General features: G+C 40.7%; 1 protein-coding gene across 1 annotated transcript in view; it reads right to left on the bottom strand.

The window, feature by feature from the left end:
* The window catches only part of LOC125886327 (complement C3-like), a 42,114-nt gene that overhangs the window by 5,590 nt on the left and 11,991 nt on the right, over positions 1-24,533 (bottom strand). Inside the window, exons 15-38 of the mRNA XM_049572441.1 lie at positions 23,684-23,899; positions 23,341-23,541; positions 21,934-22,089; positions 21,618-21,747; positions 19,125-19,193; positions 17,500-17,802; positions 15,725-16,013; positions 13,408-13,493; positions 13,107-13,246; positions 11,444-11,653; positions 11,142-11,202; positions 9,132-9,215; positions 8,842-9,045; positions 7,941-8,016; positions 7,540-7,702; positions 6,948-7,064; positions 6,630-6,786; positions 6,074-6,237; positions 5,516-5,671; positions 5,226-5,285; positions 4,885-4,975; positions 2,441-2,492; positions 2,243-2,330; positions 799-888 (exon numbers count right to left, since the gene is read on the bottom strand). Of these exons, the coding sequence (XP_049428398.1) occupies positions 799-888; positions 2,243-2,330; positions 2,441-2,492; positions 4,885-4,975; positions 5,226-5,285; positions 5,516-5,671; positions 6,074-6,237; positions 6,630-6,786; positions 6,948-7,064; positions 7,540-7,702; positions 7,941-8,016; positions 8,842-9,045; positions 9,132-9,215; positions 11,142-11,202; positions 11,444-11,653; positions 13,107-13,246; positions 13,408-13,493; positions 15,725-16,013; positions 17,500-17,802; positions 19,125-19,193; positions 21,618-21,747; positions 21,934-22,089; positions 23,341-23,541; positions 23,684-23,899 (3,363 nt within the window). The remainder of the gene's footprint in view (positions 1-798; positions 889-2,242; positions 2,331-2,440; positions 2,493-4,884; positions 4,976-5,225; positions 5,286-5,515; positions 5,672-6,073; positions 6,238-6,629; positions 6,787-6,947; positions 7,065-7,539; positions 7,703-7,940; positions 8,017-8,841; positions 9,046-9,131; positions 9,216-11,141; positions 11,203-11,443; positions 11,654-13,106; positions 13,247-13,407; positions 13,494-15,724; positions 16,014-17,499; positions 17,803-19,124; positions 19,194-21,617; positions 21,748-21,933; positions 22,090-23,340; positions 23,542-23,683; positions 23,900-24,533) is intronic.

The raw sequence follows: 24,533 nt of genomic DNA on the forward strand, positions 1-24,533 counted from the left end.
AGCCCGTGACAATATTAACTTAGCAAGCCTAAGTATGGGTGCCTGTTCCAAGAAGCTGGTTTACAATGTTATCTGTGTAACAGCGCTGTGTAAAAGCTGCAATCTCCTCAAATCTAGGGCTACTGCTCCAGGTTTCACCAAGCAAAGTTATCCAGATATTTCAGTCGACCTGCTTCTTTAAAAAGGCACAAAAAGAGAGACGTAAAGATACAAAAACTGACTAAAAGAAACCAGGATTTTATGAAAGGACACCTCTGAGTAAGTGCAAATCGTTAGTTGGATCTCGAGCAAAATGTCACACAAATTTTGACAGATTTTTTAATAAATCTAAAAAAACAGTTGGTTCTTGAAGATAAGCAGTAGGGGGCGCCAATTCTTCAGTCAAGTGCCACTACAGAAGAGGGCGCAAAAAGGTGAGGTCTTTGAAGGGCACCAGTCAAACCTCAATATAAGTTCTAGTAACGCCTCTGTGTGCTTACATGAGCACATTAAGAGCCTCCGGAAATGACAAAGAGAGCTTGCAGTGGTTGATGCAGTGACGATATGTTGTGACTGAGCATCGTTGTTTCAGTTCAATTCAATTTCATTTATAAACCCCAATATCACAAATCACAATTTGCCTCAGAGGGCTTTGCAGCATACGACATCCCTCTGTCCTTTGGACCCTCACAGCGGATAAGGGAAACACTCCCCCAAAAAACAGTAGAAGCCTCAGGAAGAGCAACTGAGGAGGGATCCCTCTAATGAATCTGTGTCCATAGCACTTAGTTGCATTTAACTAAGTCAACGATGTTTTACCTTGAACAGGTGGATGATCAGAGAGCCTCTGTCGCTCAGGTTATCAACAATTTGGAAGTTATTGATGTAACGGTCCACTGAGTTGGACAACTGGAAAAACACAAACACATACACAGAACCAGTGAGCAAGCTTGGGCGAAACATGTGACCAGTCTCCTCTTAACTATCACACGTCATTTCCACGATGCAGAGGGGGACTGACTGGGATGTTGCATCAGTTACACATCTTAAAAATGTACCTTCTGTTCTGCTCTGGGGAGAAAAATTTTAACACCTACATTTACTCACACAGTTTTTAAACTTTATTCTTCAGTGATGGAAGATAGCTTTTAAACCTGGACCCTATTTCCCCATGTTTTTACGACTAAGTGACTTACTGAAATTGGTCCAGTATTTAGTGAGAGCACTGCAGCTGGCAGCGGCAAAACAGGCTGCAATGTAACCACTCAGGGCATGTTTGCATCATCAGTTTACGTCCACTAGAAATGTTTTTACCACTGACAGGCTCAGGCTGTTATTGTAAGTGTCTGACACCTTATGGAAAGAATCCCTACAGAGACAGACCTTTTTGTCAAAGATCTTTTTTGTTTAACCAGAAACAGCCTGAAATCACCAGACTCACCAGGTTCCATTTAAAATCATGTTGCCATGTATAGAGGCAGATGAGATGAGGAGTTTCATTGTGTTTCTGGACTTGGAATGAAACATATTTTACAATGATAAAATGTTTATTTAAATGGAGTCTGGTGATTTATCGATGGCAATTTTGAGGCTGTTTCTGGTTAAAGAAAAAGGATCTTACTCTTTAACAATTTTTTTTTATCTGTGTAGGGATCCTTTCCATAAAAAGTTAGACACTTAAAATAATAATCTGAACATGTCAGTGGCAAAAACAAGCCCTCTTAGTGGATATAAATTAATGGTACAAATATGCCCCGACTGATTACACTGTAGCCTGTTTTTGCTGCTGCTGGCTGCAGCGCTCTCGTTCAATACTGGAGGTCAGACTCAAAAACATAGGCAGATAAGGTCCAGGTTGAAAAATTCCAAATTTATCCTTCAAGAGTGACTGACTGCATCACAAAACATTTCAACCACTGACAGTGAAAAACCTCCCTTTTTTCAGCAGGGACATATTTATCAGTTTATTTTGCTTTCTAAGGCATTTATAACCCACTGCTAAGCTTCTATAGAGATAAAATAAATTGTTCATAGAATCTCAATCATCATTTTGGTTGGATCTTTCAAGTGTATAACTGCTTTAGTAAATTCCTGTCAGTGACATCACAGGTCAGGTGTTTTTCCAAAATAAAAGCAAAAACATTAGCAGTGATTTAGCTCTCTGAAATCTCTTTCTGTGAAGGTGAAATAAGTGTAGATGAGCTCTACATAAGCATAAAACTTTTAATTGGGTAACCATAATCTAGTAGTAGAGGCTGGTTACCATCTCCAGGTCAGAGTTTTCTGGGGTGAAGCCAGTTGGCAGACTTATATCCAGGACCACCATCCTGACATCTCGTGGTCCTAAAGCCCTGTGGGATAGAGAGAGACACTGGATACTTAAGTCTTTAATTCCTCTTCTTTAATTCTAATTGGAGTGAAACAGGCTAAACACACACATAAGACAATAACAATAGCTCACCTCACGCTGACGGTGATCTGGTAGGATTTTTCTACATCTGCTGGAGGCTTTTCTGTTACGGGACAGAAACAAAGAATTATTTAAGATGCAAAATTTGGGCTGGTTATGTTGATATGACTTAAAAGTGTAATACTATATTTTATTTGGTTGTGCTTATGTTATTTTAATTTCATTAATAGTGCAATTATTTATAGAAGTTCTTTAAAGATGTTCAGTGTCTGTTATGATATGTCACAAAATACATCTGAAGCCTCTGGCACCCATTTTTGTCTTTTTTTTAAGGGGGACAGGGGGTCTTTAGGGGGGAGATACACATCATCTGAAAGCTGGGAACCTGAAGATTAATTTGAGATGCGGCTCAGCACTGTGTCAAGTTTTTCTGGTCATAAATATGAGATAAAATTTTACAGTGTGTAGGGGCTTAGAATATTATGATGAAAGTGTATGATGGCCATTTCAATGCTCAAATTGTTGCAACATTTTTCTGGTTGATACCGTTTGTTAAACAGTTATGATGTTAAATTTAAGTATGTTTTACCAATCGAGAATTAATACAAAAATGGTCAAACATCCCTCCCAAATCCCATATTAAGACATCAAGATCTTGAGGAACACCATAGAAAAATCCATGCTGTGATTTGGTATCAAAAACTTTTGGCATTTGGAGATTTCCATAAGAACTGCATTTTTTGGTGACTGGATGACGAGCACTTCTGTTCTAGAAACTACTGAGAAACCCCCTCATTGTCAGTGTACCTATGAAAGCCATCCCAGTGTCAGCGGTTTCTACTCTGAGGTTGTAAAGTTTCACAAGGCTGTGATTATCCTTGAGGTCACGATAGGTCTTTTTATACAGTGATTATCGCTTCAAAAAAATGGTCTCACTACAATGAAACAGCTGCTATGCGCACTAACATCATCACACACACAAATAAAATTAGTCTCTTTGAATCCACAGGAATCTTGGCTTTCTAGTCATACCTGTTTTATTTGTTTTATGCAAGACTGTTTAGGGAGCCCATGTGAAGAAATGTTGAAATACAATAGCCGAAAATAACACATTTATACTTCATGCAAACAACTGCATGGTTTTTGGCTAAAATCTGTGCGTGACTAGCACATAGTAGGCATGACTGTAAATCTGTGACTGTAAAGTTTCTGAATCTGCTTTATGCTTTCAGGTTTTACATATTGTATTTTCTGTCTGTTGAAAAAAATATTTCATTATTGTGTAAAAAGTGCCTTTTAAATATACTTGACTTAGTTTATTTATGATAATATATGAAATAGTGTTTTCTGTTTTCGTGTGTGATGGTGACTTAAATAAATAGCAATAAAATGTTCATCTTTCACATTGTTTTGTGTGATATTCATGTCTTGGCAAGTGTTATAGGTTTACTATTACAAAAAGACAATTTAATCTGTTTTAACTATTCTCTGTATTTTGTTATGCTGTCAGTTATGTCATGGTTTCCGATATATCTGAAAATGAAACAACCCAGGAGATTTTGTTATTTTTGCTAAAATGTAGAGCTGTGCCAAATACCAGTTTGGGCATCAAAACTTAAGTGGGAGGGTTAATGAGATACAGGGGCATAAGTCTGACTTTTTTGCAACATTAATTTGAAGTCGATGCACTAAAGTAACTTGACAATAAGTCGCTCTGTTTGCATGCAGGTCACAGTAACATTAGCCGTAACAGCTAGAAGAAGAGAATACTTTGTAAGACAGCTGAGCTCTTTCTTAGAGTTTTCAGGTGATTGCAAGCTTGTTGCAGATTTGCAAGATGCCAGTTTCGTTAGCAAACGTAACATGACTTTTTAGGGGTCATCTTTATAACTTTTAAAACTCAAAATGCTTTAGATATATAACTGAGATTCTGACTACCTATGCTCCAAGTCGTGACCTGAGATCCTCACGCCTACCCTCACTAGTCGTCCCTGGATCAAATCTGGTAACTAAAGGTGACCGGGCTTTTTCCATCAAGGCCTTGAAGCTCTGGATTCTCTGCCTGAGGAGATCAGGGTGGCTAGCACATAACCTGTTTTTAAATCATTGCTTAAAACATATTTTTATAGGAAAGTCTTTCCTTTTAATGTCTGATTTGTACTTTTGTGATTTGTAACTTTTGTGTTTTATTTCCTTTTGTTCAATTTTTGCCTCTGTACACAACATTTTCCTGAGCTCTTATATAAATATTGTACCGTTTTGTTGTCTTATTTTTATGCACTTTGTGAAAAACTTTGTAACCTTTCATCCCACTAGGAGTCCTCAAAACTATCACTAAGTTTGAAGCATTGAAGCATTCAGATCAGCCCAACTAAAAAGTATTTCAACCCTCTGTGGCACTAAAAGTGACTTCACTTGAAGTAAGAGGACAGAAAACAACTCTGATGAGAAAGATATCATGTGTACATGTGAGACAGTGTGAGAACTTGAGTTACCGCTGGATTCTTCGATAGTGACATTGAGCTCAAAGTTTTTGCAGGGCCTTTTCTCATCCACCTCGTGCAGCTGGTTGTAATAGGTTACGACCTTGAGTGATGGGACACGATATGCAAAACAGAAGAGAGACACACCAGAGAAACAAATCGGTCAAAAAAAACCATTACAGTGAAACAAAGTGTGAATAAATTACTATTTGAATGGATTCCACAGCTTGTTATGACCAACTATATGATACCAGTCTTGATTTAGAGGGTCGATCATGTGATCACACCATTAATTCCATTAATGTATATAATACTAAAAGGACAATGTTGCTAAACTAAAAGTGTGATCATACCTCCAGTATTCCCTGTCCATTCCCTTTAGCCTGCACTTCCAGATCAAGACCAGTAGGCAGCTACGGAACAAAAGCACCACAGGAGAGGACAGGTTCGGTAAAATACATTAGACAAAACCAAGACATCAAAAATACGCTCCCTGATGTTGTCATTGCAACCAGTAGTGCTCTCAAATCCTGACACGTCCTCCAAACTCACAGCTTGGTGTCATAAAACTGTGAGCTGTGTTGAGTTTCTGAACATCAAATGAGAAACATCGTGACACACTCTCAGTTTTCACGTCTCTTACCCTGGAGGAGCGAGCAACGTAGGCCGTGTTGGGGTTGAAATGGTGGCGGATTTCCTTGCGTCCTGTTATCCTGATGTCCACATCCAGACTGAGGTCATCAGGAGGGGGTTTGTTGATCAGGTACTCTGACAGTGCCTGGAGCACCACCATGGTGGACTACAAGAGGACAGAGAAGGAAAACGGAACTCAGTTGAAAGACTGTAGCACATTTCACATGAAGGTAATGTCTGTCATCTACTTGCCCTAGGGACAGTTCTTCACTTATATTTTGGTTTTACCCTTCCTGAACTACAGACATCTTTCAGATACAGATACACCTCTTTGAAACAGCATTACTCATTTACCAACAGCTTTGTTAAAGCTTCATCTGGACAAGCTGAATGGATCTGAATACGTGTCTGCTTTACTTTAATGTAACAGAAAGTCAACTGTGCAAAAAAACTAAAGTGTTACCCATGACTAGTCAGAGCCTGGAGCAGGTGAATGAACTTGAAAAGACAATGAGAACACGTTGGATTTGCAGATCACAGCTCAACTACCATCTCGCCCTGCTGTTACCTGAGTGGAGCCGAAGCCTCCTCCTCGCCTCCGCTGGCTGTTCAGCCATTTAAATGGCGCTTCAGCTTCCTCCATGCGCCCTAACTTGACCAGAGCCAGCAGGGCGTAGCCCGTCGCCTCCAAGGTGAACAAGGGGTTCTGCGTGTCAGGCCAGTGAGTGCCACCTGGAGGAGAGAGGAAACAGTTAACAGTAAAGGAGGAGTGGAAAACAGAAGCACTCGTGTCTGCTTTAACAGATTTTTCTGAATAGCAAGAGGTCTGACAAACTAGAGTAATAGACTAGCCTGACAGTTAAATGCCTCTGTGAACCAGTCAAGTTGTAGTTTCTACTCATATGTAGCCATGACAGCTGACAGCGCTTTAAATATACATGTTGCTGCAAAGAAGCTATCAATTCACTCATATCTTCAACCAGGCAGCACAGAAGATCTTTACAATCACCACAGTATCTAAATGCCTCCCCTTCTGTTCTTCAATGATGGCACTGAGTAACGGCCAAATGACGTCAAGACTCTCTGCACTGTACAGATGAAACAGGGCTGAGTGCACAGGATACCTGGAGCTGCAACTCTGAGTAAAAATCTTGTGGGGTTGGAGGAATGATCTTTCCCCTGCAGAGCCAGCGCATAAGAGGCAATGGCTACAGTGTACGGTCTTCTCCCCGACCTTGCCACTGCTTTCTTCAGGTGTAAAAATGCCCTATGCAAATGGACCTGCAGTAACAGATATAGTAGACACTACAATGACAATACCTCCTATCACAAAAACAGTGAGGTAAAAAGTGCTCTACAGGCAACAAACACTATTCAGCTGAAGATGAAATGAAAGTGCTTGGGACAACTATCTGTGCAGATCATGTTTTTGTATGACTTACCTCTGTGCTTGGACCCATGCAGCTGATTCCAGCTTGTTTAGCCTCAGCAAGTGCTATGAGGACGAAGGCTGTCAGGGTTATCTCAGGGTCATCGCCTCGCCCACCCTGGAAACCGCCCTGGAGACACACACGCAAGAAAAGGTTTTATGGGAAGCTTTGGCGGGCTGTACGTGGCCCTGCAGGTCTTAATTTCTGATAAAATATCACCCTAAATCCTACACACTGACATTTAACATCTAATTAGATTTAAATCCTAACAATTACTACTTTAAATTTGCACACAAAAACTAATGTGCCATGATGTAAATAATCCTGTACAAAATCAAGCAAAAGAAGTGGACCCAAAAATAACAAATGTGCTTTTACTGTTTTACAAAAGATTTAGGGTGAACTTGTCCTTTAACAGTGAGTACTAGGATACAATAAACACCAGCGAGTCATCAGCTACAGTACACATGTTGGTTGTTGAAAGAGAAGAGGCAACATGTGCAACATCAGTTATTAGCGGGATGACATGGTGTGTTTTTATAAATATGTGTGTGTGTGTGTGTGTGTGTGTGTGTGTGTGTGTGTGTGTGTGTGTGTGACTCACAGTCATGGTGGTGCTGTAAACTGGGTTGTCCTCTACGAAGAACGCCCTCGGCAGTCGGAGCTTGTTATTCACCAGGTAGAGCAGAGGCTCACACACTTGCTGCTCATTGATGCCAACGATGGAGTGCGCCATGGAGAAAACTTTCACCACGTATGCCGTGATCCTGACAACAGGATAGTGTGTGCATGCATACATTCAAACCTCTAAAATATTACATTGGCTCCTTTTTCAAAAATTAGATATTGTACTACTTCATGCATGTCAGTCCACAGAGTGAATATTAATCCCCATATCACCACCAAAATAATTACAGCCTAAATGTCTACCAGACTGTCTTTGAAATCAGCTCATGGGTTTTATCAGTTTAATTCAAAATGTAGTATGAAATATTTTGAGAGTACCATGTACTTGCGCCTTCCTTCCTGTAGGGGGGATAAGAGCCATCACTCCGTCTGTATGCCAGCTGGTTCTCATAGCCTGAAAACAACATGGAAGAATGTAACGATGGGATGTGAAGCGGTCGTCTTCATTTACTCAGAATGAAAACAAAGCTTGTTCCAAAACTGTCCATCAAGGCTGCAGTTCAACCATCAACCTGTTCATCCATCCATCCATCCATCCATCCATCCATCCATGTATCCAACTATTCATCAGTTCATCCATCCTCCCACCTTTCCAACTAGTCATTTATCTATCAATCCATCCATTTATTCATCTGTTTATCCATCCTCTCATGTATCCAACTAGCCATTTATCCATCCATCCATCCATCCATCCATTTATCCATCCTCTCACATATCCAACTAGCCATCCATCCATCCATCCATCCATTTATCCATCCTCTCCCGTATCCAACTAGCCATCCATCATCCATCCATCCATCCATTTATCCATCCTCTCACATATCCAACTAGCTATTTATCCATCCATCCATCCATCCATCCATCCATTTATCCATCCTCTCACATATCCAACTAGCCATCATCCATCCATCCATCCATCCATTTATCCATCCTCTCCCGTATCCAACTATCCATCCATCATCCATCCATCCATCCATCCATCCATCCGTTTATCCATCTTCTCATGTATCCAACTAGCCATCCATCATCCATCCATCCATCCATCCATCCATTCATCTGTTTATCATCCTCTCATGTATCCAACTAGCCATTTATCCATCCATCATCCATCCATCCATTTATTCATCTGTTCATCCTTCCTCTCATGTATCCAACAAGCCATTTGTGTATGTGTCTTTTTCTGTTCCATTTATCAGTGTGTTTCCTCCTTCTCTCTCACCTCTCCTGATGTATCGCAGAGCCTCAGCCTTGCGCTGCACCCCTACACTCTCCCAGTTGTTGGTTCGCTCCAGGTAGAGGGTGGCGATGAGCGGCAGAGTTATGGAGGCCAAGTTCTGCTCCACACAGCCGCCAGGCATCCGGATCAGGGAGGCAAGAGAGTCCTCACTGATGGAGTTATCAATGCTGTCTGCCAGCACATTACCTGCGGTGAGGACAAATCAAGAATCAGGTCATTCTCCTACTGTAGGTTCATTTTGAATCCTCACCACAGCTCTGTCAGTGACTGACCTCTGACATTGATGAACGTCTCTGGCACAGAGTTCGGAACAACTGACTCCAGTTCGATTTTGCCCACATTAACTGTCTGTGTTCCTGTAAAGAATGGAAACAGAGCCATAAAGTTGAACTTCATTACACTCTAACCCAAAGCTGAAGAAGAAATATATTCCTTGCAGATCCAACAGCAGTTCAGAAAAAGAATGTCTCCAATTTGTTTAAAGCCTGCTTTGTCAATAATATTACTGAACTGTGAACCAATATGAAAAATCTCTGATTAAAAATGTATTGTCTATAATTCTGTTAGATTTATTAAGGATGTACCATGTATTGCTTATGTTAACAGGCTCTGGGTCCCTCTGGGACAATCAACACTTCATACAAACCCAAAACTTGTTGCATTTTAGAGGTCCAGTGTGTAGAATTTAGGGGCTTCATATAGCAGAACTGGAATGATATTCATAACTATGTTTTCATATGTTTATAATCACCTAAAAATAAGAATTGCCTCGCTAGTACCAGGGTGGACCCCCTTTGCCTTCAGAACTGCTTGGTGATTCTTGGTGGCATAGATTCAACTAGGTGCTGGAAACATTCCTCAGAGATTTTGGTCCATATTGACATGATGACATCACACAGTTGCTGCAGACTTGTCAGCTGCACATCCATGATGAGAATCTCCCGTTCCACCACATCCCAAAGGTGCTCTATTGGACTGAGATCTGGTGACTGTGGAGGCCACTGGAGTACAGTGAACTCAATGTCATGTTTGAGATGATGTGAGCTTTGTGACATGGTGCGTTATCCTGCTGGAAGTAGCCATCAGAAGATGGGTACACTGTGGTCATAAAGGGATGGACACGGTCTGCAACAATACTCAGGTAGGCTGTGGTGTTTAAACCATGCTCAGTTGGTGCTAAGAAAATCTCCCCCACACCATTACACCACCAGCAGCAGCCTGAACCACTGATACAAGGCAGGATGGATCCATGCTTCCAAATTCTGACCCTACCATCTGAATGTGGCAGCAGAAATCCAGACTCATCAGACCAGGCAAGGTTTTTCCAATCTTCTACTGTCCAGTTTTGGTGAGCCTGTGTGAACTGTAGCCTCAGTTTCCTGTTGTTAGCTGACAGGAGTGGCACCTGGTGTGGTCTTCTGCTGCTGTAGCCCATCTGCTTCAAGGTTGGACAAGGTGTTGTTGCTTCAGAGATGGTCTTCTGCAGACCTTGGTTGGAACCAGTGGTTATTTGACTTCCTGTTGCCTTTCTATCATCTTGAACCAGTCTGGCCATTCTCCTCTGACCTCTGGCACCAACAAGGCATTTTGGCTCACTGGATATTTTTGCTTTTTCAGACCATCCTCTGTAAACCCTAGAGATGGTTGTGGTGAAAATCCCAGTGGCACCAACAACCATGCCACGTTCAAAGTCACTTAAATCACCTTTCTTCATCATTCTGATGCTCGCTTCAAACTTCAGCAGGTCATCTTGACCATGTCTACATGCCTAAATGCATTGAGCTGCTGCCACATGATTGGCACTGTGTGTGTTAATGAGCAGGTGTACCTAATAAAGTGGCCGGTAAGGGTATATGGAATAAGTAGGCCTCCATGATTTTAAAAACAAATAGACGTGATACTAGGCTATTTCGAAAATGAAATACATAATGGAATTGAATTTGGATGGTACACGTACAAGCTGCGAGTTCCCAACCCAGCCCGACTCACCGCTAGTTGTCACTAAGTCCTACACACGAGACCTTTCAGTCAGACATCAAATTGGAATTGACTAGAAATTTCTAATTCAGGTCAAAATAGCTCCTAAATAGGAGTTTTGTGAGCTTTAGGTCTGTGAGAAGAGCACCATTTCAATTTGTTAATAATTTTTTTGCAAGAAAAATATGATTACACAAAAAAGTATTGCCTAATTGTGAGTAGACAGGATGGGACAGAAACATGTGTTGTCAACATGTTGTTGACAGGAGGTAACAGGAAATCATGCACCACTGCAATCTTCTTACCTCCCTCAGCAGATGGGTTTAATACCACACTCGTGACTTCAGTCTTCTGCACTCCATCCAACTGTTTGAGTAAATGTATCAAAGCAAATCTCTGTTATCTTTTAATTACCTTCTTAATACATGCACTCTGTATTCAACCCTAAATCCAGCATATCAGCTTCTTGTTTTAGCAAATGGCTCAGTTTTCAGAAGAACAAAGAAATTTCCAAAATCCTGACGGAGGAGACAAACTTTACTGGCTCTCATTAGCATCCTGCCCTTATTATACTGCCATGACATCTTCATCATCGAGCGTGACTCACCACCACCCGTAGTTCTTTCTTGATGCGGTCTCCTCCCATCATGTCTCTGGCCACCACCATCACTTCCAGAGGAAGTTTCCCCACCACAAGCGGTACGATGGTGTAAGGCACCACGACAGAAGAGCCGGCCGGCAGCGTCACTTCCTGTGTGTGTCTGTCTTTGAAGGCAATACTGCATATGCCTTCTGTCTTCATCAGCACCACCCTCACCTGAAACAAGATTTATTTACTCAAGACCTTTTTAACTGAATTAACTTTGAATGGAAACAGAGTAAACCTTGCATGTTTTTTTTTTTTATCCATGAATCCTACTAACTGAGTTTTTTCTCAGTTTGTGATCTTAATTGTTTGTCGTAAGGTGGTCATAAAACTCAGCCTGAGCTGCTTAAAGTCAGTCATTTTCTCATCAGGATCTTCCGACAACATCAAACATGTTTAATAATCCGTTCATAATTTCTGTGACTGCTTATCCTGATTGGGGTCGCGAAGGGGGCCTGGAACCTATCCCAGCTGACACTGGGCAAGGGGGTTCACCCTGGACAGGTCACCAGACTATCACAGGGCTGACACATAGAGACAGACAACCATTCACACTCACATTCACACCTACGGACAATTTAGAGTCACCAGTTAATCTGCATGTCTTTGGACTGTGGGAGGAAGCTGGAGCACCCGCAGAAAACCCACGCTGACACAGGAAGCACATGCAAACTCCACACTGAAGGGCTCCCCCACCATAGGGTTCAAACCAGGAACCCTCTTGCTGTGAGGCGACTAACCACTGCACCACCGTGCCACCCTGTTTAATAATATGGTAAGCATTTAGTCTTGGCTCGTGCAAATACTGAAGTTTAATGAAATGAACATTGTCAACAACAAATAGTTGTGCTCTCTCCAGCACCAAACAGGAAGCAGCAAACCAGGTAGATGGTAAACATGGAGGGGACTCCAGGGACGCGCAAGAATGTAAACAAGTCTAGATTCTCTTGTACCGTGGAGAGGAAGGAGAAACTTAATTTGGCGTGTATCTGAGCGCTTATTCATATGAAAAATCCTAACAGTTTGCCTCTCATTCCCACAGTCTCCTTCCACTGAAATAGTCCAGCTAACTAACAGAGAGGCTGATAGCAAGTTGAGGCAACAAAATCCAAAATGTCACTTTGTATTTATAAACAGTTTATCTTTATGGACTATACTGATGCCAAATTGACAAGAATACTGTTGACATATGATGCCTTTTATCCTGTGTTTCTGGAGTATTGTTTCTGTGGACATGTAAGGAATTGTTAATATGTCATATTTCTCAAAGGGAGTTTGGTGTAATATTTTAAACTGGGAGCAGGATGGGAAAAAATTTTGAAAGTAATTCAGTTATAGTCTTGCAAATAGTGGCCCTGCAAGATCTTCAGTGTTCACAAGATCTTACAGTGTGTGACTAAACACTTACTTTGTCTTTAGATGTGCGAGGGTGTTAGACTGTAGTCTTTTAAAAGTCTTCTAGTGCATGGTAGGCCTAAGTGAAATGTTGAAAGGTATAGCATCCCTTTATGTTAGGTGCTTATTAACAAATGTTACACCTATTGTAGAGAATGTATTCACTAGATTCCCCAGCTGAACAATAAGGAAGTGACTGTGCTGTGTATTTTTGAGGCAGTTTTCTTACATGCAGGTCGTCGTAGCCGTAGTTATGGACTACGGCTTTAATCTCGACCTGTTCGTTCCTCGCCACCGAGTATGGCAGCTTCAGGTCCACGAAGAAACGCTTCCATGCTCTGATGTTGTACGGCTCGGCAACACAGAAACCTACAGACGTTCAGAGGCACATTAGTGATGGGGCTGCTGCACATGTACGGATGTGTATATGTATTTGTAGGTAATACTAACAGAAGAGTTCTCTGTGGCAGGTGTCATAAAATGATGCAAAAACTGAGCGCCACAATGTGTCTACAATCTCCTCCTCGTACCTGTATCAGGTGATGCACTGACGGCAAAAACTCCCCACTCTGTGATGCTGTCAGGTAAGGGACTGTCCACATTCTTAGATGCAAACCTGTTGATCAGATTCATATCAGCATTATCACCAGAAGGTCCAAAACCACAGCTCCATTTTTAAATAAATGTATCAAAAACTGTAAAGCATAGTTGTGTAAAGGTTCATTTACCGTATGAGAGCAAAGAAAGAAATGAGATTTAAAATGTTTCGAGGTAAAACTTTCCATTGTTGCATCATACTACAGATTCAGCAGCTAACTTGGTGAAAAACAATAACAGCGACTTTGCAGTTTGGGTTGACTCATGCATTTCACAATGCAGAGGACATATTGTAGACATACTGGAATCTGCATTAGTACAGAACATGGATGTCAGTGTCAGCGTTGTTGATTTTGAGCTGTTTATTTAGCTGTTATCAGTGACCAAACAAAACATGATGCAATGCAGGGAGAGCACAGTACAACGTGTTTTGTCTTGCATGATAAAACAGAGTGAGGCACTTTGGATCATCGCTGATCTACTTTTTCATCTGACAGCCGTGTTACGTCACATCAGTGGCTCGATTTATTGTTTTGGGGAACCAGTTAGTTGCTGGTCCATTTCAGCATTTTCACATTTAAATTTACAGCCACAGGGAGGCGCTACTGTGCTGTGTTTAAATAATAAAGGACAGACAAGATAACTCAAAAACATTTAGGGGAGTGATGCATCTAATGCTGCCTTCAAATGGGATTAATTCGGTCATATTTTCAAAATATACAATGTGAGCACAATATGTTTGGCGCGCAAGTGGTTTAAAGGGACAGTTCACACCAAATTAAAAATACGTTTTTCCTGTTAGGTGTAGTGTTATTTAGCAACAGACCAGTTTCATGTATGAACGACTGTGATGTACGACTGAGCTGTAGTGTTAGCTAGCTCATGGGTTTAAACTAACAGCAGATGCATGCTTCCTTCTGTGCACTAGTACAGGTGTGAGTGCCATCTAGTTCCATTATATTGGAGAGAAGGCAGATATCTCTACAGCTGATATATCCAACACTCTGCAACTCACACCTAAATTCAAGATTATATCAAGATTGATAAATAGCACTACAGGTCAGAGGAAAAATGTGTCTTTTTGATTTTGGGATGAACTGTCCTTTAAAGTTAAGTTTCAGTGATAATAATGCAATGCAGTAAACTGTGAGTTTCCATGTTCACTGCATTGCATTATTATCACAGGAACAAGGCAACAACAAGTAATCAGTTATCATAAATATCAGAGTTACCTTCATGGGCCTGGACATTTTTAGAAACATCAATATGTCACAACTTGTGAACTAACAGAAAGTTTCCACAACACACAAACACATGGGTCAGTCAAAGAGACACACAATCCTTACAATTGCAACACTTGTTTAGAGGTGTCTTAGTCAGTTACAAAACAGTACAAAGGTAATACATTTTGTTCTTATTGCGTAACTTAATCTCTGTGTCGTCTTTTAGGGATGACTTGTTTTCTGCCCTGTTCCCCTTGAGATGAATCATAGACTCAAACAAACTGAGTCACATTCTCTCAGACTACACCGACTGCAGTTAGGTAAAACTGCTGAACTTCAATTCAGATCTTCTCACTGACACCCATACATTTAAAATTAGTTTTATTTTTAGCAAAGCCAATGGATCGTGAAACTACACTAAAATGACAATTCAACAAAGTCATAAGAATATCGGAGTTATAAACAGACTACACTGAATGCAGTTAAGTAAAATTGCTAAACTTCAATTCAACTCGTTTCATTACTGGAAGAGAACTGATCCTATAACTGAGAAAAAGACAACAGCATGTTATAGAATGTTATCAGGGTTACCTATTAAGTGCACCAGTGACTGAGCTGAATTAAAAGAAGATCCCATTTCAAGAACCTTTATCCTAAATATCTAAAGTTTCACAACTTATATCAAGTCTAGTTTTTATTAGTTTGAAGTCCCAACTCCCTGCCCAGGTTATCAAACTTTCTGTTGCTGCCATTACATAGGTTAGACCTGGCACTTTCACCGGTCACCACCTGGCTGTGCCACTTGGTGCTGGGGGGTTTGTGCTGGCCGAATTTGAGTCACTACAGCCACCTACCGATCAGGAAACAAAGGGCAAGATGAGGCTGTATTGTCAAAATCTGCTGGTTTTCCAGATTTCTGTCTCCCTCAGCTTAGTAAAACACTATAATATAAATCATCATCAGATGATGTTAAATAAATGAGAATATCCTGCCTCTGATGTAACTGCTACACTAATCGTTCACTCACCCATCTTTGTCTGTCTCACTCGGCAGGTTAACATCCGTCCACAGCCAGGACTCAAAGAACTTGAACCTCAGGTACACATCACTTTCATCCAGATACTCCTCTTCCTCCTCCCACATTCCATCTTCAGCCCCTAAAAGTGGCCTATCTTCTTCTGGCTCTGCTTTGTTTGCAGTTGTATAGAAAATGCCTGGTCCAGGTGGTCCAGGCATTCCAGGTGGTCCAGGCATTCCAGGCATTCCAGGCCACCCAGGTGGCCCAGGTGGTCCAGGGAATCCACGTTCTCCCCAGTCTATGTAAACACATTAATATATGATTAGCAGATCTTGAGTTCTCATTGTGTTTGTTTAATGTATGAATCTTGAAGCAGTTAATACATTCACACTCGCACACAACAACACCCGTGCACTAGGATTTGTCTCTAAACGCAGTGAGAGCCAAGTGCGTAACTGCTTATGCTGCTGGAGGGCCAACGTTCACTGTCATGTCTTTATCCAAGGAAGGAAAATCAAAAGGTGCGTGAGAGAGACATGAACCCCCTTTATACTGCCTCTTCAAGGAGGGAATTTCATGTCATTATGCCACCTCACTGTTCTGTATAAAAGGCACAATTGTGGAATGAAGGAATGGAGTTGTCTCGCCTTTAAGCTGGCATCAGAGGTAGTAGCAGCACCGTTAAAATGTCTGTTAAAGAGGTACAAACAACAGGACAGGATCATGGGCAGCACAGGTGTGACGTTTTGATGGTGTGTTATGTTTGCAACCCCCTGTGGGAGATTTAAAACGTAGCTGGTAGCTGATAGCAGGTAGCAGCTAACTCAAAGACGAAACAATGAGTTCTGGGAGCTCCTTACCCTTCGAGCAGAGGACGAGAGCCACCATAAAACTGTGATGGTAAACAATTGTTATTGTCACGTTAGCCATTGTTATTGTTTATAAAGCGCTGTAGATGCGTATGTTGTATGTCACACTGGAGGCCAACGTGGCTGTGTTACACGTCACTCCCATTTTGCCTTTTTTGCTTCCATGATGCCGGCATGCTGCTGTTGTTTGTTCTGTGTTAAAATGCAAAGGCGGCGTGAAGAAGGGATTTTGAGGCTTTTAGTAAAAAGGACTATAGATCAAGAGAGGAAGAGCAGGGGGCCAAAGGAGACTGCTTATGCATGGAGTCCAGAATTTGGTGCTACGCCCCTGATTACTGCCACCTGTAGCTCAGCAGAACATCGTGAAACCAGTGGTAGGAGTGTGAATAGTGTCACCTGCACATGCATGCACTCCCTCATGTATTCAAAATAAATCAGCTTCATAGCACTATTAGAGGTCAAAACTCTACAGAGTACCTTCAACAAGTGAGGTTGACAGAATGATTCAGAACTGTAGCCATGCTAGAAGCTCTAGAGGTGGCAATATCAGTTATCAGCAGGTTGACCTTTGAAGTACTACTGGACTGATTGCCATGATATTTAGTTCAGATGTTCATGTCTGAAATGATAATCCCCTCACTTTACATTACTTTACATTATCATTAGATTAAATGTTTAAACTGTCAGGTTCTTTGGTTTATGGCAAAATATCTGCAAAAGTCATGACATTCCCATCAGCCTCAGCTGCACTTTGTGTGTAGTGATTATTAGCTAATGTTAGCATGCTAACGCATTCACCCAACACTACAAGCGTGATAAACTTTAGATCACTAAATGTCAAAGCAACATGTGTTCAATATCCTGCTTACTAATAATCATACAGAAAGTAAAAGATAAGGTTGAGGCAATAATTACTAAATTTTTCCCGGGATAGATGCAATTTTCCTTGTCTAGCCATATCCACTAAACCAGGATGGGAGGGGAGTATCATTGGAGCGGAAGTGGTGGGGGCAACTGTGGTGAAGGGTGGTGGGGTGGTGGGGATCTCAGTGTTAAACTCTTGGTTCCTGTAGGTGGCACAGCAGTAGCGGAAGGCCCGGATGCACTCCCAGCCCTCTGTGATGTAGAGGGAGCGTCGCGTGCAGGAGTACGGCATGGGAATCTCCCTGAGGCCGTCCTTACAGCAGCGACGCTGCAGCTGCTCCTTGTAATGACTCTCTGGAGGCAGAAGAGAGAAGAACCAGAGTCATCAGTACCAGTAACATCAAAATCTTTCATTTCAGCAATTAATGAAGTGACAGTAGGTAATGGGAACTGTGTCGCTGGTAGTGTATAATCCACAGAGAATTATGACAGGTAATGATTAGCTTGTGAAGAGAGTGGAAAATTCAGCAGCTAAAGAGCCAGATATTTTCCTCAGGAGTTGGTGGAGACCAAAGGAGAGTGAATATTGAACTTGCAGTCATCAGGTAATCAGAGACACGACTCCAATGGTGATGTAATGTTGTTTTGCAGGAGGCGATATGGCCAAAATGTTGTATCACTGTTTCTGTAATTTTATATCATGGTAACGGTACATATCACCATACTGAAATTGCTGATCTTAAAAATGAGTTAAGAAATTGTTTAAAATAATCACACTGTACTTCATCACATTTGATTATTTTCATGTATTTGTAACTTCCATACAAATACATGTCAGATGACGGGGACGGTGAAGAACGCGCCGACTTATGAGAGAATCACCGTCCAACTAGCCGCGGCTTCACTGTTTACGTCACACACTGAGCTACACGTTTTGTTACTTGCTCACGCCCCCCATTGCCCCGAAAAAGGCACATTCTGTATGAACAAAAGTAGGGAGGCAACATTTTGCTGCACTCTCCGATTTTGCTTTTATACTGTCAGTGCTGAAAGAAGACTGATTGGGCTTTCCGGCAAATTTGCACAATTCCTGTCTAAAAAGGGCTAAAGACTCACGTCCGACTACTTAGGCTTTAGCCTTGTGCTAACTTTAACGGGGGATAAAAAGACTTTATCCTGCAGCTCCTCTAGACTTTCCACATGTTATCAGACTGAATGGATCAAATCCTGATAGTGAAATGGGTTATTGGGGGTTGTGACGCTAAAAAACCAAAAACCAAATCTCTTTCACAATGTAAGTCTATGGGGAAAAGTCTTTTGGGCTCAACAGCATCACCCGAAGTTCAAATCCCACAGTTTAGCCACTATAAAAACTGGTTTCAAAGCCTGGCACACTCTCTGGGGCCAGGTTGCAATCTGCGACGCTCACTGCTAGATGCCACCAACCCCCCTAATTTGTCAAATCTCTACCGGTGGACACATTTCTGCCATTACACAAAGTATAGCTACCATTATATACCCGGACCTAATGTGACTTTTTATCTGTTGTGTGAAATGAGGCAACTTTTTGCAAACACATTTGTAATTACAACTTCATAATTTTACCATGTTAGCTTGTTGTGTTTTTTCCCCCCCTGAGAGGTCTAACAATGCAGTATGTTTTCTCTATTACTCACCCAGCTGGGCTTTACGCTGCAACAGCTCAGCAGAACGCCTCCTTCTGACACTGCCTGGACACTGCAGGGCTGATGAAAGGAGAGGAGGGAAACATATTTAAACCATGATGTACAATCAGTGATCATTTTGTGTACCTGCGTTTCTCTGTCATGTAATGTTTTATAAATTAATCTGACCAGTTACTAAAACAAAAAATCAGTGTTGCAATTTGGAGAGAAATCAAGGACGTAATGATACGATGCAGTTTCGGTAATAACTTATTTACAACAGGATGGATCAATATTACGTTGCCTGTATATGTGGAGTAAGTAAGTATTTGGGGTTTTAGGAGAGTTTTATAATTCCATAATAGTTTAAAACGTTTCACTGTCTCATCCCTTTTTGTATGCATACAGACACAGGGTAACTACTATCCCAAACAAGCCATCAATCCCAAAGTATTTGCATTATATCAGCCTTCAATATGAGTTGCTACTTGTCACAGTATTGCACCTACAGCAGCTCCAGTGTTTCTTCACTTTGAGCAAACACACAGTGCAAACATGGCCTTCAGCTGCTACGAAGGGAAAGTTGGACTCAAACACCAGACACAGCTACTTTTCACAGCAGCTACTAATTCTATATTTCAGTTTGGGGTATTGTTTTCTTTATTGATATTTAAAAAACTGCATATACAGTATAATTTGTCTAAAGCATGAAGATCTCTGTGTGCTTTGCTGAGATCTGGTATTTTACCTTGTACTGTGAAACTGGGCAGTATGGTAAACTAGAAGAAGAAGACTGTCCTTTTCACTGTGATCTGCACAGTGGTTTGGTTAGTAAGATAAACACAGATAACAATTTCATAAATATGGAGGATGCACAAAGACTTAAGGCCTGAAAGGAGAGGGAAAAAGCTTTTTATCAAGATAATCTGTAGATATTTAGCATTTTCTCATGTGAATAGCTCATTTTGGATATTTGTTTTGTTTTGTTTTTCTTTTATGTTCATTTTCTTTTCTTTTCCCACATGCTTAGTACATGCAAGACCTGAGAATGTTTGCAAAATGGTTTCTTGTAATCCCACGTGGGATGGGCAAAATGATTTGGCATGACACACAAACAAATAAATAAATAAAATAATGAACAAATTACACATTTACATATATAAAAATTCTTTTGTCTTGACACCTAACCAACGATAGATGAGAAATGAAAAACATACTTCCTTCAGGAGTGTTTTTTTTTTTCAACATTTATGCTGATTTTCTTATTTATGGAAAAAAAGGTCACAAATATCAGTCTGCAATAATCTCTGTGAACAGATATCTGCACATGAATGTAGAATCTGTAGGCCTGTGGTTCTCTAATGGTGTGGGGTTTTGTAATAACTACACATAACTATGACAATATTCATCTGGGCCTATACAAAAAGTTATCAGTATGTTGTGCACATCCATTCCCTAATAAATAGGCAACTCTAGCTAAAAAAAAAATATTTAATTTAATTTAATTCATTATAAAAAAAAAAGAAACCTTCACAGGGAACCTGTTTGTCTCCGTTTGCATGTGGGAATTTTACGTGTGACACATCAAGAGTAAGAGATGATAACATTTATAAGGACAAAGCCGTGAGTGGAACAATGGATTGCTTTATTGTACGGAGCAGATTACAACAACGCATGTTGTATCACAAAAGCAACCTGTCTGACTTTTTCCAATTTATATTTTCATGTTGTAATAGGAGTGATAGGACACGTTGTACAAGCTACTCTGCACAGACACACATGCAGGTGTGCCTTGAAATTTTGACTTGCCCTTTGGTGTGCCTCGGAGAAAACAGTTTGAAAACCACTGCTGTAGGCAACAGAACAAGATTTTGGCACTGCAAGTGTGTGGTTTGCATTTGTAGTGCGAGAAGTATCAACTTATCACGTTTGAGTGGGCTTTGGTTGCATGCGGGTAAACAGTCCATGTCAAGAGCAAAATAAGCAGAATCCAATCGGCTATCGTCAAACAATTTGTTTGTTATTAGCTTTCTTTTAAGCTTATTTTAAAATTCATCTCCATTCATATGCAGATCTGTTTATAGAGTGTCATAACTCTGTGTGTTGAGCGTCTCAAGTTGCTATTTTGACTGTAAACAATGATTGGCACACAGAAGAGGAAGTCTTGGCACTTGGAAGTATGGTTCACCCATTAACCTGTTCATTACCTGCCTGTATTTTTTTTATAGCTAATAATAAAATTAAGCGATAGAAATTATTTAAAGACCAAAACAAAATGAGGAGAACAAGGTGATTTGTTCAAATCACAGCACTTGAAGTACTCTTTTGAACTAGTCTGTGTTTTGCTAAACACCTTAAGGTGAGAAGCTACAAGCTGCAACATGCAAAGTCATGTCAAAATCTTACATTTGAGAATCTCTTTTTCTTTTTTGGTCTTTTTCAAAATAGTGTAGCTATACTTCCCCACATGAGCTGAGCAGGCAGCTACTCCATGCTCGTAGGTACCTTGTCTGGTTTGGGTTTTGATCCCAGTGCTGGAGGCGAAGAGCAGTCCTGCGTCTGAAAACACTGTCGTGGCATCTCTGCCTCCCCCTCGTGTGCAGCCGATGTCTCCGTGCTCCACAGTGCTCCAAACCTGAGGAGGGAATATGAGGTTTTTAAGTTTCTGTACAGCAAAAACACTGATGATGCTTGCCAAATATAATAATTTTGTAATTATTATGTGATAACCTGTGAAAAGAATTATGTTTCATTTGTAAAATAAATTTAATAAATCTAAATGTTTCCATCTGGGGTATTTTCTGTGTTTAGACACACATACCTTCCTCTGTGTAAGTCTGTCCCTGTTCAGCAGAAACACAGCGTTGTCCACAGCCACCAGGCTGACCTTTGCCCCCGGATCACCCTTGACCTCGAAACTAAAGCTCTTCCCAGGTGTGTAGTCTCGATGTTTGCCATCCACCGGCCCAACTGTCAGCTGTAAGACAGCATGAAATAAAATGCGTTGACACAAAGATGGACAAAAGGCTGAGGAACAGAGCAGATACCAACACTAAACTGGCATCATTCTATATTATATGCTTTATGTTGGGGTTATTTTCAGTGGTGGATGAGAACTGCAACTAACCATTATTTTTGTTAAGTCCATTGTCGATTATTTCATCGGTTAATCTATTTGTTGTTTGGTCTGCTAAATGTCAGAAAATAGTGAAAAATGTTGATCAGTGTTCCCTAAAGCCTAAGATGAGATCCTTGAATGTCTTGTTATTTAGTTGTACTGTCATAGATGAGTACAGAAACCAGAAAGTATTCACATTTAAAAAGCTTTTTTTTTTTTTAAAAAAAAAAAAACAAGTCAAACCCATTAATTGTTTATCAAATTAGTAGGTGATTAATTACATACTTGGCAACTAAACAATTAATCGTTGTGGCTTTACTGTGGATTAATCCGTATTTAGTGCTTAATATAAACTACAGTGTGTGTGTGTGTGTGTGTGTGTTCGTGCCACATTGAGGCTCACTGATGTGTTGTTAATGGTTTAGCAACTGTCGTGCGCAATGGCACAGAGGACGGATTGTTGTTAACAATCAAATCATCGTTGTTTTTTACTTTTTTGTGGGATTTGTTGAACCTAAGAAAAAACAAAAAACATTGCCAGCTTTATCCTTAAAGCTCAAACCATTTGCCAGAAAAAAATGATGGCAAACCGAGGATACATTACATTTGCACGTTATTATGTAGAGGACACGTTGAAATTCTACGTTTCAACAACACTAAAGTTAATATGTGGTTAGGTTTGGGCACAAAAATTACTTGGTTTTGGTTAGGAAAAGATCATGATTTGGCTTAAAAATCCCCGGTGGAAAAACAGACCCGAGCTGTGACAAAACACCCACAGTTGGTGCATAAAAAGCTGATGGAAACACAGCGATGACTCACTAAGAAACAACCAGTTTTGTTGTTTGTTGGTCTCAAACAGGGGTCTGCACCATCCCCTCCACCTCCCTTTGACAAAGTCAGCTCCTATTCACTTTTCAAACACTGATATGACACATTTGTTTCTGGTGACTGGGCCGTTATGTTTTAAACCTTGCATTGTAGACAGAATCAAAGTCGGTGTGTCACATTATTTGCTTTTTGCATGTTGACAGATGCTGATTTTTTTCAGCTATGCAACAAACTCTGTTAACAACTCTAGTGACCTCTGAGACTGAGCTGATCACTCACCCCTCCAACACAGGAATCTGCCACATCCACCCAGATAGAGTCTGACACCACCTCCTCGCGCCCTGCCCAGGGAATACTGTAGAACGCCACAAAACGGAATGACGGCATCATCTCCGGGGTGACCGTCAGTCCGATGCTGGTGACCAGCTGACCCGTCACATCCACACGCTCAGCAGAAATGATTTTACCTTTATTCAGCACCTGAGAGAGTTTTGTGGAGAAAGCCATGACTAATACATGATTCTTGTTTATGTCTGTGTTTTATTTGATATCGTTGCTTCTTCTATTTTCCACTTTCTGACTTCCAAGTATTTGGAAAAGTACCGCAGTGCTCTTGTCTCACCAGGTGGGTGATGTGTGTAATGAATGATCTGTGCGTCGCGTCTTCAACATTGATGCTGAGTTTCAGGGACAGTCTGTCTCCTAAAGACACCGTGTTGGTCCCTGTGGAGATGTACAGGTAGTTTTGGCGGCGCTGGTTAAAGGCAACGTACGGATGAACAACAGTCTGTTGTTTGGCCTGCTGCTCTAGTCTCAGGTCAGTCTGCACGGTTTCAGCCTGGGAAAACGACAAAATAAAAAACACATTACGGTTTTTGTCTTTAAAATCCCAAAGGTAGACAAAAAAATCAAGAAAATAAATCTCAGTTAGAAGGATTTTTTTAAGGCTCCAAATCACAAAATAGCCATTATTTATGTATCTGGCTTAAGACAGGGGTGTCCATAGTAACCAATGACAAAATAATGTCCTCTGAAGATGTTAAAACCACCTTCACATTCATTATATTCTTTTAGATCTAACCTACATACAAAAGACCCACAAATGCACGTCATGCAGCAAACTTGGGCTACAATTTAAGATTATCTTCATCATTGATTAATCCGCCAATTAATTTGTAGTAAAAATATTATAAAATAGTGAAAAATGCCAATCAAAATTCTTGGGAGCTCAGCATGATGTCTTCAAGTAGTTCATTCAAGTGGATTTACTGACACATGCAGCAAAGAAAAACAGCAGAAATCATCTTGAGACACTGGAACCTGCAAATTTTGGGCAATTCATGCTTGAAAAAAGTCACTAACAGTTTAATCAAAAAGAGTTGATTCTAACTAACTTTCAGGAGATAAACTAACTGAACTGAATCTACAAATCCTTTTAGCTCTACAGCAAAGCACTGTTCAATAAGTCATAC

Source organism: Epinephelus fuscoguttatus, linkage group LG3 (genome assembly GCF_011397635.1).
Source record: "Epinephelus fuscoguttatus linkage group LG3, E.fuscoguttatus.final_Chr_v1".
NCBI lineage: Eukaryota > Metazoa > Chordata > Actinopteri > Perciformes > Serranidae > Epinephelus > Epinephelus fuscoguttatus.